This window comes from Populus alba, chromosome 17 (genome assembly GCF_005239225.2).
Source record: "Populus alba chromosome 17, ASM523922v2, whole genome shotgun sequence".
In the NCBI taxonomy this organism is placed as follows: Eukaryota; Viridiplantae; Streptophyta; class Magnoliopsida; order Malpighiales; family Salicaceae; genus Populus; species Populus alba.
This window is the reverse complement of record NC_133300.1, coordinates 8,165,452-8,178,866: the sequence shown is the minus strand read 5'-3', so window position 1 is coordinate 8,178,866 and position 13,415 is coordinate 8,165,452. Positions and strand designations below refer to the sequence as shown.

Here is a 13,415-nt window from a genome sequence, read left to right as displayed (position 1 = left end):
CTTCTTCATGTAAAACCTGCTTTATTTAAATTAGGAAAATCATATGTTTTTTTAAACCATGTTTTATGACTTCAATCCATTGTCAATCCTATTTCTGATAGCAGTAGTTAATAATTGAATCCAATTTTTCATTATTTTCATATTCGTAATAGTGAAAAAAGAGGGTTTGACTCAAAGTTGTTCAAGAATAACGGCGTTGAGTTTCTTGATCCCTTAACTTAGGATTACATAGTTTTATTTCTCAATAGGGACAGAGAAAAGGATATAACTTAGGAGTAGAGTGTCACCTTTCAGTAGGGTTTGACTCAAAGTTGCTTTGTACTCATAAATTAATTTTTGTATTTTTCAAAGCATGATAAAAATAAAATTTTATTTTTTTTATAAAATATAAATGAAATATTTTAGAATTTGGCTGCATGCACACAAAGTCATATTTTTTATTTTTAAAATAAAAAAATTTGGATTTTTTTTGTATTTTTCTAAAATGTTTTTTAAAAAATAGATATGTCTACTATCGAGTCATTATTTTATAGTGTAAATTTACAATCCAAATATTAAATGAGATGGTTAGAAAAAAAAAAATGCAAGGGACCCATAAATAATTTTAAAATGGTATCTGAATTTTCTAGAATTTTAAGAAATTATTTGGGGTTTATTTGGCAGAACAAGAAAAATTTCGGCAAAGAAAATTATCAAAACTTTGTTAGGGCATGTTGTAAGGATAATTTTTTTTTTCTTTATAAAATTTTGCATAGCCAAACAGTGCCTTAAACCTAGAATGGGCTCAACCCACCCTGGTGGGCTGGGCTTTGTGGCTTAAGCATAAAAGCCCAAAAACATGACCCACGAACAAAAAAAAAAGATTAAAAAGAGTTTTTCATTTGAATCTAAGCCAAGAACACCAAGAACTCGATGACAAAACCCAGAAATTGAACTGAAAATGGAGAACTAATGCAGAAATGGAGAGCTGATGCATGGAAGGATGTAAAATAGAGAACTAATGCACAATCATATATCGAAAAGCAATAACAACTTCTTATTTTTAACAAATCAAACCCGACAACTAAAAACCCTAACCCAGACATTAAAGAGTTCTAAGGATCAATTAATCCAAAACACATTATAAAAGAAAGAAAAAATGGCATAGAACACTCATACATAGGTCTGAGACTCAATTAAAGCTCACAATAGAGGCAAAAAAATCATATTATGATGGAACCTAAGTTTTGACTGAAGAACACAAACTTGGAAATGCCCAAAAAGCTAAAATCTCATGAGAAAAACATAAAAGCAGGAAAAAGGACTTAAGCATTGCAACTATAGATTAAACATGTTAAACATAATTTGTTTTAACCATCAGAAACAACAAGAATCCACAAATAATAGCAAAACAACCAGCAAAATCAATTACCAACAACCATAAAAAATTGCATCTCCTTATGTATAACATTGTTCCATTATATGTTGATTCATGGCATAATTAAACATCTTAAAAACAAGCATCCATTACATTTAAACTAACAAATACCTTCAAATGATGCCTAATAAATATTTTAAGTAGAAATCTAGAAGACAAAATAGAAATGGAGAGGGTGTGCTCATTAAGCTACACCCCTTCATTAAAGTTAAAGGTATATATTATCTAATAATGTTGTATCATTTGCATGGAATTTATTGCTTCTTCTTCAAGCTTTAGATCTCTGGTATTTCTACTTCCAATCTTGGACTCACAAGCTCTATTTTCTACCTCTTTTCTTTTACTTCTTATCAATACTTTATGGCTTTTCTATCAACTTTAGTAGTTTAATTATATCTTAGCTTTCTCTTTCTCTTTATCTATGTCTTCTCTTTAACCCGTTTTTTTTTTTTTTTTGCTCAAGAGTAGATGCCTTTTTATGGTGGTTTCTGCTAAGAAGTTGTTAGGGAAGATTCTTATTTTTTTTCTTTCAAAACCTACCTCTCCAAAATAGGTGTGTCTGGTCCAATTTTATCCTCTTGTAAACCGAAATCACATATAAGAAAATAATCTTGGATTCTTTTTTGTTATGGTAAATTTTCTTCAATCATAGATAATTGAGTTTGGTACTTTGTTAAGATCATTGTAGATATTGGTCCATAAACATATCATTTATTGATCTAAAACTTGTAAAAAGGATGTAGATCTATCATTGGGAACAAACCACATTAGATTTAGAGGTCTAAAACTCTACATTTATTGATTGGAATGTAAGCTTTTGATTAGCCTGAATTTGTCAATACAGGGAAGGTTGATTAGGGACAAGATGTTGTTAAATTCAGTAAATCAAATGAGGTATAAAAATATGATGAGGATAGCTGATCCTTGTAAAAAAGATGTTTCTCAGTTGAATGATGGTGGTTGGAATCTCTAAGGTGGTCAGAGATGTCACATTCATTCATTCATTTAAAAGTGGCATCTCGATCATCTTTTGTATGATGAGGAAGACGATAAACATGAATAGGTGATGTATCACTCGGTTTTTTCATTAAAACAGGTGATATGTTGTCTGCTTAAACCTTAGAAATTAGGGTTTTTTAATTGGGATTTTATAAACTTCAATTTGGTTCTTATGTTTTCAATTTCAACACATGCACCCTCAATTTACCCTAAAACTTCTTAATTGTTGCAATTGCACCTATAAAAACCTAGATGTAAATCCTTTAAGTTGAGCTTCTTTTACACTTTGGTCTTTAGTTTCTAGATTATGCAACTTGACCCCTATCAATTATCAAAATTTTAATTTTTTTTTTTCAAATTGACCTCTGATTTGCTTAATTTTAGTCCTCGAACTTATGCGTCTTATACACTTTGCTTAATTTCTGTCATTGAACCCCAATTGCTCCAATTTAGTCTTTTAAGTTTCAATTGTCCCTAATCTTCCAATAACTGTGAATTGATCCAAATTTGGCCTTCAAACTTGATTTTTCTTCAATTGAGTCCTTAATTGAATTCATAAAACCTATTAGAAATTAAATTAAGTCCTTGAACTTAATTAATTCCTCTAATTTTGGTCAAGTTAGATTTCAACCTCCATTTTCTTTTAGTTAAGTCTTTCTTCAACTCATCATGTTAAATTATTCCAATCTAGTTATTTTGGTCTTTGGCAGCTCAAGGGCTTATCTCATCTTATCCCAAAAAAATATTTTTGGATTTCAATTTTTTTTATTTTTTTTTTTCTATTTTTGAATAAAAAATGTGTTTTTTTATAAAACAATTTTTTAGGGGTCCAAAATTTAGTTATGACAATTGCCTATTCTTTACAATTCTTATGATAAAAAGTCTTGTAAGACACTTTAAATAGAATGCTTATAAAGCTAAAAAGATGTGAAGATTTTTAATGTTAGGATAGAAAAAAACTCCAATGGAGATTTGTGGATTTACCAAATTAAGAAGTGGTTAATCCTTCTAAAAGTAATGAGATATTCAAAGATATCTTTAAGAATGACATATCTAATAAAATTGTTAGAAACGAGGGCTTAAAAGTGCACTCTAAAAGTGATAGAGAAAATCACTATCTACGAGAGATAGGGGTAAAACAACGCACTATAAAAAAAGCAAGGGACTCGAAGGCCCACATAAAAGGTGATAGTGTCAAAAGTACTATCTAAGAGAGATGGGGACTAAACAACGCATTATCTGGAAAGCAAAAGCTTAAAAACGCATTCAAAAGATAATAGTGTCAAAAGCATTATCTAGAGGAGATAAGGGCTAAACATTACACTATTTGAGGGTGATGACTCAAATGTGCACCCAAAAGATAATAGTGCCAAAAGAATTATATAAAAGAGATAATGGATAAACAACACACTATCTAAAAGGCAAAGGGATAAATAGCATATTTTCTAAAAGATAAGGGCTCAAAGGCATACTTAAAACGTTATAATACTAAAAGAACTATTTAAATGAGATAGGAGTTAAACAACACATTATCTAAAAGTTAATGACTCAAAGGCACACTCAAAAAATAATAGTGTTAAAAGCATTATCTAAAAGTAATAATTGTTAAACAGTGTATTATCTGAAAGATAAGAGAATCAAAGACACATTTAAAAAGTGATAGCTTTAAATATATTATCTAAAAGTGACAAGTCTTCACTTATAAATATTAGTAAATATAACTAGTGAAAAGTAAAAAATAAAAATGATTGAAGATTAGAATTTTATTGTATTTTTTTAATTTTATATTTGATTATTAAGTTAATGAGGAATAGCAAGAGATTAGATCTTGTAAAGTTCAATTCCAGTAAAATATATCCTATATCAAAATAACTATACTTTTAAATGGCAAGATAGTCTCTCTCTTTTTTTCTAATTTAAACAATTATTTATGTGCATTGCAAGAAAAAGCCATGCTTCATTTCTTTTTCTAGTTCTGAAAAAAGTACATGAAGCTTTATCATAACATGACATAAACAATATTATTTTAATTTTTAAACTATATTATAAGAAAATTATATGGAATATTTTTAAAACTTATTTTTTGGAAGTTATTGTAAGACACATGAAAACAACATCGATGGTTCGTACATACAGATGTATTGTTCGGTTCCTACCTTACACATCCATCGAGCACACTTGAAATATAATAAATAAGAAAAAATATTAAACCATAAACAGAGAGATCCTCTTGTTTGGAGGGGTTGACTTTGTTGACATTAATATTAAACATTTAGAAAACATTATAAGAATAAAAACTCTAAAAATACACATGGTATTGTATCATGATCTTAAACTGTGCCTACTTGTAGATCCCATTAATTTAATGGTTGATATGTATTTTTGAAAAAACTTTAATTATATTTTCTCCATGTCTAGTAGAACGATGGAGTCACTTTCCACCTCCAAGCCCTGGGAAACCAGTGTCTATTGCAAATAGGATCACTTTCCCTCATCGTCACAAGCTTTTACAGCCACTGGTTCTGCACGGTTTGCCCGGTTCTTCGAGAAACCAGCCATAGCTTAATACACAACAGGGGCGTAGGCCAATGTGGTAGGGTTCGCGCTAGAAGACGCAGGATTACTTAATGAACAAACATAAGGGGAAAAAAAAGAGCCCAGTCTTGCTGCAATTTCTCCATATTTCCCTCAAAGCTGCATAAATCAAATACAAAACAGGTGTGGCACTGTGTGGATGACAAAATAATATAAAACCACGAGGGATTCCGCTGGTCACGGATGTTTGCATGGCATCAAAATTGTCGAACCAATTGTAATAATAAAATTAACAAAAAAATAATGATGATGATGGCGACAGAAATTTGGACAGGACAAAATAAACCCCCCTCCCCTATCTGTCAATTATTTTGGTTGCCCTGACGAGGGATGATGTGATCCTAACATCGAACTGAAATTCCATATATGATCTAGCTAGCAAAAGTTTTCATTATCTGTGACGGATGAGAACAAAACCATCCCCCGATGTCGAGAAGACAAAAATTGACTGAGTCTTTGAATGTGAAAGAATTATCCCTGTTGGATTGGGAATCACCAAAGCAGCTCCATTTCTATTTTTATTATTCCTATATGTTCTCCCAGGTTCCATCAGATCGATACAAACCAACCTGTCAATTGATAGAAACTTTACACCTTTGTAAGTTCAGCAGCTGCCACAGCAGGAGCGGCGGCGGGGGCAGGGCCACCCGTAGTAGGCCTGAAAAAATCACATCAAATCCTTTTAGCAGCGATGATAACGCATATCAAGGCACAACAAAGCTTGACAATCATAGGAAATACTCACAATCCCACAAAAACTTTGAATGCATCATAGAGACCCCACTGAGCTCCAGTAAGAGTTCCGATCATGACAATTCGGAGAGGCAACCCACGAGTGAACAGACCCCACAAACCTAGCTTCTTCACAGCCTGCAGAACCAAACAGAAAAACAGTTGCAACCCTGTTAAAAAGGAGACCAGAAAATATATTTTTTCCAGGGAATACACTTTAAGAAGGTACTCACATCACCAACAGTTGCCCCTTTAGAATTGTTCAGGAATGATACGAGATTATCGGCAGGATGAGACACAATAGCACAGAACACACCAGCAACATAACCACCAGCAAAACTAACACCAAGTTGCAGAGATTTGCTGCACTGGTCCTTTGGTTTGGGGATGGAATACTTGTAGATCATCTCTACAATGGTCTCAAACGATGCAAACTTCATCATTGTATCTGCAATGAAAACAATTAACATTGTCAACAACCAGAACAACTAATATGACCAGTAATAAGTCAGATTGTCACACAGATAGCAACCAATAAAAAACTAACACTCGGAAACAGCAAAGGTTTAGTGCTAGTGTTGCACATAAACCACAAGATGAAACCACACATGGTTTGCGAGATGGAAAACCATGAACCATGAACTTAAATGGTGGCATGAAAAGACAAATAACTCACAAATAAAATCATAGTTCTCCCAAAATCTAAACACTTAATACATGATGCACACTTTCAGATGATTATACAAGTTCTTCTCTGACAAGCAGCTTGGCTCTGCTAGGCCTTGTGCTTATAAATTAAGCCGTTGTTGCTAATGTACACACAAGCGCTGAAAATGAAAGCTGTATTAAAAAGTTGATGAATGTTTGGTTACGGTTATTATTTATGTGCGGCTAAGTTTAAAAACAAAACTTAAATATTTGGTTAATCCCATGTTAGAAATGCCATTGAAATACAAAATGACAAATAAGGACACAAGTAATTTTTTATCTATTAGGATGGATATGAGATGATAAAAAAAAAAATGGAACATTAAAATTAACTAAAACAAATAGAAAACCAACATATTTTTGTTATTTAATCGAAACATCCCATCTAATAAAAACATTAAAATTACTTAGCAAGTGCTCATTTCAAACATATAGCCATGACCTAAAATGCAATGTCCTTCACAAGCCTAAAGAAACTATTGTCATAAATAATCTTGTAAACTCCAACATTTATAAAAATAAGATGGTCATAGTAGCAGTTCAAAAAAATTAAAATAGTATTAAAAATTGAAAAAAATCATTTGTACTGAACAGTAAAAAGCACACAATTATAAAATCTGACTTTCTTTGCCCAATAGAGCTTAAAATAACAATAAAAAAGTAAAAGCAGATGTTAAACTTACATGGAATCTGACGACCCCAGAGAGGAACAAGACCTTTGTACAACCTGAAATAAATGACAAGTTAGTTCCATATACAGCTTTACAGAAAATTAAAAATCAACAAAAAAATAATCTTGACATTATAAAGCATACCCAAGAGCGCCTTCAGCTTTGACAAACTTTGGAAGTCCATCTGATAAACCTCTAGCAAACCCAGGCTGAGTTTGAACACGAACCTTCACTGCCTCAAAGGGGCAAAGAGCAATGTCAGCAATCACCTCAGCAGAAGCAGAACCAGCAAGGTAAATCAAGGTCTTGTACTTGGCTGCAAACTCAGGCCCGGCAAGATCAGAGTAGTACTTCTTGAAAAACTCATAAAAACCAAATTTGCAGGCCCCCTGAGCACTGTAACCAAGAAGGGTGGGCACCCAACCCCTGAAGAAGCCTCTCACTCCTTGCTCCCTGAGCAGAACTCCAAAACCGGATGAGGTGCTCTTGTACTTGGCAGGGTCGATCTGAAAAATCAATCGCATAGATATTAGTTCATATCCTCAATATTTTAACATAACATTGCCAACCAATTTATCCTATGCTTGATGGTGCCACAAAATTACAATGAAAAGAAAATGCACATCAACTACTAGCGAAGATAAAACCCCAAATTCACATTGCTTCCAAATCCTGTTAACTTAGAACACTAAATAATAGATTATAAATTAGATTTGAGAACATGTAACAGTTTACAACAGATAGAACACAATAACAACAGCAAAAGAACCCCTTCAAAGACATTCTTCATACCACAATACAGTTGATAGATAGTGCACAACAACAAGAACATCGAACCCCAGTTCTTAACCAGTTAACCAATAAAAATATCACATTTGCTCAAAATATGTATCAATGACTCTCCAGAGTGTTATGAATCAGAAAACTGAAAAACGCTAAGACACATTTCGAAAGTTTTCTAAGACAAGCATAAAAGATCCATAGAAACAAAAACGACGCAGTTGAAAAATAAAAATATCAACAGAAAGCAACTAACACTAAAAAGCGCTCAACATTTCTCTCTATGAATCACAAAATAAGTCAAATGCTCAAGATGAAAAATAGAATAAAACAGTCACTCTATATACACTTCAGTCACCAAAAAACAGATAATTTTACACACACAAAAAAAAAAAAAAACAATTAAACAACATATCTGGAAATGTTAAACAGATTTGACTTATCAGAAACCCTAAAAACCACAAAAATCTATAAAAGCAAACAAGATCCAACAACAGTAAAGGTGATCAAAATCAACAACACAGATCTAAACTACAAACGACAGAAAAGAGTAAAAAAAGTACCTGCATATTGCACTTGACAAGGTCAAGAGGAGTAACAGTCATATGAGTAAGTCCACAGCTAAGAATACCACCAGCAGTGCAAGCAGCATAGAAAGCAGGCGAGTACATCTCGATCTTCTTCCCAGACTCACTCGGTGCCGGGATCACAAATCCGCCACTGCTCTTGCTTCCCATAGTGACCGTTGATGACGGCGGCGGAGAAAGTGATGGTCGTTCGGAGTGGAGGTTAGAGAGGGAGAAAGTTTTAGCGGAGGAAGAAGAGGAGTAGAGAAAGCTAGGGATTAGTGACTGTTGTCTGAGAGAATCCATTTTTGGAGAGAAATGAGGAACCTTTTTTTTTTCCTGCTGCGATAGACAGAGAGAAACGAAGAAGAGAAGCGCAGAGAGATGATTTTTGGGGGTTCTCTGCCTCCCTGCCTGCCTCTCTTTGCCAACCAAATGCGCTGTAAGAAATGTTGCGGGGATCGATCGATTCCTGTTTTATTGGATATTTCTCAACAACCCTCACCCTGTGGGTTTTTTTTTTTTTTTTTTTAAAAAAAAAAAGGGGGGGCAGTTCTTTTCGGTTATTTACAACTGGAAAAGGCTCAAAAAACCAAGGTTGGCTAAGGTTTTTTTCTTGAGTTCTTAATAGATTAGAATGTTGAAGATAACTTGTTAACTATTATATTGGAAAATTACTTAATTAATAATGCATTAATATCTAATTTGAAAAATAAATTACAATTTGGTTCATTGATATTGAATGAGGATTTTAATTATATGAGGTGTTGTGCTCATATTTTGAATTTGATAATAAAAGACAGGATAAGAATAATTAAAAGCAGGATTAAAAAATTCAGATAAAGTATATATTATTGGACAGCTTCACCTAAAAGAGAATAATAGTTAGAGGAAAATACTTGACATGTTCATATTACTATAACTAAAATGTTGGTTCTTGATTGTCCACTAAGGTGGAATTTAACATATTTGACGTGGAAGACTTATTTGATATATAAAGATGTATTTTATTGATTTAAACAATGAGAAACACATTATAGTAGGTTTTTGACTGAATTTGATTGGGAGTTTGTAAGTTTAATTTGTGATCAGTTGAAGATATTGTATGATGTCACATATTTTTTTTTAAAAATCAAAGTATCAAACTATTAATATATACTTTCCCAAAATTTATTTGATTAGATTGGCATTGTAAAATTGAGTTTCTTGTCATATCAAACATGACAATCAATGCCTAGAGCAACACTTAATGCTTTAGGTCTTGATATACTTTTTCAAAATTTATTTAATTATATTGACATTGTAAAATCAAGTTTCATGTCATGTCAAACATGGCAATCAATGCTCAAAGGAGCACCCAACGCTCTGGGTTCTGTTAGGAGGCCAAGCCAAATAGCATTGGCTAGGTCTCTTTCATTCAAAATCTAAACCCGCAATTGACCTAGAGTAAACCAGTGGACTTGCCGGGTCAACTCAAAATTCAGGTGATCTAATAAAAATCTGGAAAGGGATCCTTTTTTTTTTTTTTCATATGAGTTTTTTCTCCCACCCTATACCCTTCTTTTTATCATATTTTCTAGATGGTTTAAATACAAAATAAAATGACATGACAAGTTAAAAAACCAAAAAGTAAAAAAAATAGACATCATAATTAAGAAAATAAAATAACATTATAGATGAATTAAAAACAAATTGTTAATGTAATGAAAAATATATTAGATCATCATACTTAATTTATTTATATTATGCAAATTAATTTGCAAGTTAATCTCAACAATGTAACCCTTAGTTTGATGTTTGGGTATTCTCTCTGTGTAATTACTTAAGTAAATATGAAAATGGAAGGAAAAACAAACTTCTTGGGATTTTTTTTCTCATTTTCAACTTGACAATTGTATAAATTTTACCTTGAAAGTTTGGGGTGTTACAAATAATGCACAAGAGATTAAGAATTTATGTGAAAAGAAATCTACATGCCTCAAGTGGAATAAATTACATTGATTTAAAATATTTGAAAACTCCAAATTAAATGAATAGAGAAATTATTTGCATCACATTAAAAATTATTTGACAAAAAAATCCACACGCATCATGTGGGATAAATCACATTAGTTTTAAACTAATTTGACTAACAATCATAGATTTAATTAAAACAATATCAATTTTTATTTGAAGAGATTAAAAACTATTAGTCTGAGTGACAAACCAGCGATGGGCCCAGGGTTAGGTGTAGAACCCATGAAAGTTGGGTGTTGGATTCTACCGAGTATAGGACCTAAAATCCCTAAAGGTCCTGCCGTGTGCAGGACCATGTTGATGTTGGGTCTTGATGGTGCAAAACTCAATTACTTGTTAGGTCCTTTCACCAAGACCTAATAGTTATGGGCCTTGCTTACCCCATGACTTAGTATTCAATTTGATTATTTTATTATCAGATTCAATATCTTTAGACTCTTTTATAATCAGGATAAAACATTAATTTTTTTTTTATTTTGTATAGAAATTATTTAATTTTTTTTTTTTATTATTTGACCCGCAAAGAGAGCATAGCAAGGTGACATAACTAGTCTAAATCTATTTTATGTCCGTTTCCGTCTACTGAACTAAACTAGTTTTTATCCTTTATGTCATGTTTTTTATTATTATAAAAAAAAAAAAACAAAACGCAACTTAAAAGAATATGATGCAAGTCAACATAAAATATAAAAGTAAAGATGAATTAGGACCCCATTAATTATTGACAATGATTACGACAGGATGAGGTCTAAATTCCATAAGGTGAACGATTCGGGGCCACATGAAAAGAATCTCCTCCATGACGCGGAGCCACTTGCTTAAGATATAAATTAAATAAGGAAAGTTGTACACCTCATTCAAGGAAGATGGATTCATATCGACGGCGAAGAAGAGGCGTTTCACAGGTCAGAATAAATTTATATACCTTTCAAGATTCTTAACGTCCTTTTCGGGAATCCAAGACAGGTTCTGGTCCGAGAACACATCTACTCAGTGGAAATCATCGAGGCTTCGTCAGAGTGTTTGTTTACGTGATTGTTTTTGTTTTCTAAAGTAGAATATAAAAATAAACTTGGTTAATTACTAAATATAATTTATTATTTGTGGAATTCAGTACCATGTTTAAAATACATGGTAATTGAAAGCAAGCTGCTGCTTCTTCTTCTTCTTCCTACATCTTTACTGTATATGGCCGAATGGATCCGATCCAAACCTAAATATATTGAATTGGATTCGATTTAATAAAAAAAAATTAATTTTTTTAATTGTATTTTATTTTAAAAAAAACTAGTATTTAATATTATTTAATGGCACTGCATAAATTAAAAAGAGATCGTATGATAACATAGCATTTACATAATTTGATCGCAATTCCAATTTTGTTCCTGATAATATTTTACTTGATATTATTGCACGCTTAGGAAACTATAAAAACTGTAGTCCTTATCATATGAATTTCGTATGTAATGGAATTGCAGATAGTTTAATGAAATAATACAAAATATTTTATATAAAATATTATTTATTTTATGATGTAATAGCAATAGTTAAATTTATAATATTTAAATTAAAAACCATCAATATATATATTAGTTATTTTATAACATCAATTTGAAAAACATTCTTAATCAAATACATTAAATTACTTTTTATTCAACTTCAATTTTAACCATAGTTTCAATCAAATATATATAAAAATACAAAAAAAAAAATGACAAGTTCAATGGGCATTAAACATTGTCAGCATGGGTGATAAAAAAAAAAAGTTCCAAGAAGGGAAAGGTCGATGGGAAACAAATGTGAACTGCTGATGTAAACAAGGGGACAATAAAAAACAGGTGCGGGAGAACATGAAAAGTAGATATAACATGTTTTTAGTGGGTGTTTGGTTTTGTGGTTGCGGGTGAGGTTCACCCGCAACCACATATTTCAGTGTTTGGTAACAAAAAAAAAAGTGATTTTTATTGGTGGGATCCATCAATTTACTCGGTTGCACCACAGTTTCGGAGAAGCAGCAAAATGCTGCTTCTCGTGATGAGATAATAATCTCAACAGTGGAGCATGGCTCCACTGTGCACTGTTCACATGAACAGTTTTTTTTTTTAAAAAAAACTAATACAGTTAATTAATTGCACTCGTATTGTTCACATGAACGTGAACAATATTTTTTTTTGTTTTTTTAAAAATTAGTTTAAGGTAAATTAAATTTGTTCATACTATAATCTCAATTTTATTCTTGATAATATTTTACTTAATTTTATTGCACGCAGGATAAATCATGATAACTGTAGTTATTGTCGAATGAATTTTGTATGTAATGAAATTGTTGATTTTTTTTGTAAAAAAATTGTGTTTTACTCCAAAAACTAGTACTTAATATTATTTAATAACACTACATAAATTAGAAGGATATCGCATGATGACGTAACATTTGTGAAATTTGATCGCAATTCCAATTATGTTATTGCTAGGCCCGGCCTGGTTAAAAAAAAATCAGTTTTTATTTTTATTTTAATATATATATATTTTAATTATTTTATAACTTCAATTTAAAAAACATTTTTTTAACCAAACACATTAAACTACTTTTTCTTTAACCTCAATTTCAACCACAGTTTTAACAAAATACTTATTTTTTCAAACCAACCTCAACTAAAAGTACTTTTTATAAAACAACTTTTTTCAAACCACAACCACAACAGCTACCACAATACCAAACACACTTTAATGAACCTCGGTTAAACCACAATTATTATATGGGTCCCATATTTTTCAACTAGTGTTTTAATGTTTTCCAAACAGTCATTAATTATGATCACAACATACCACACTTTCTACCATAGAAACAAACACTCTATTTTCCGTCAAAAATTAGTAAGAGGAATCTCCCATCACAAATTTCATCGATAAATATTGTTAAAATATATTTCA

At 31.5% G+C, this 13,415-nt stretch overlaps 1 protein-coding gene across 1 annotated transcript; it reads right to left on the bottom strand.

Annotated features, from left to right (window-relative positions):
- Positions 1–5,063: 5,063 nt before the first annotated feature.
- Positions 5,064–8,976, bottom strand: LOC118038123 (mitochondrial phosphate carrier protein 3, mitochondrial). The gene is made up of 6 exons (XM_035044421.2): positions 8,466–8,976; positions 7,267–7,628; positions 7,135–7,178; positions 5,977–6,191; positions 5,757–5,881; positions 5,064–5,669 (listed from the first exon to the last, which is right to left on the bottom strand). Exons 1-6 carry the CDS (start codon positions 8,772–8,774, stop codon positions 5,600–5,602), a joined length of 1,125 nt encoding a protein of 374 aa, XP_034900312.1. The 5' UTR covers positions 8,775–8,976; the 3' UTR covers positions 5,064–5,599.
- Positions 8,977–13,415: the final 4,439 nt, after the last annotated feature.

Bases quoted from the DNA above. Each gene is read 5' to 3' on its own strand.
- LOC118038123 (XM_035044421.2), bottom strand. From the start codon at position 8,774: ATGGATTCTCTCAGACAACAGTCACTAATCCCTAGCTTTCTCTACTCC. The intron at 7,179-7,266 runs GTATGCTTTATA...CATTTATTTCAG, and splicing joins AAAGCTGAAGGCGCTCTTGG to GTTGTACAAAGGTCTTGTTC. The intron at 5,882-5,976 runs GTGAGTACCTTC...TTGGTTCTGCAG, and splicing joins AAGGGGCAACTGTTGGTGAT to GCTGTGAAGAAGCTAGGTTT.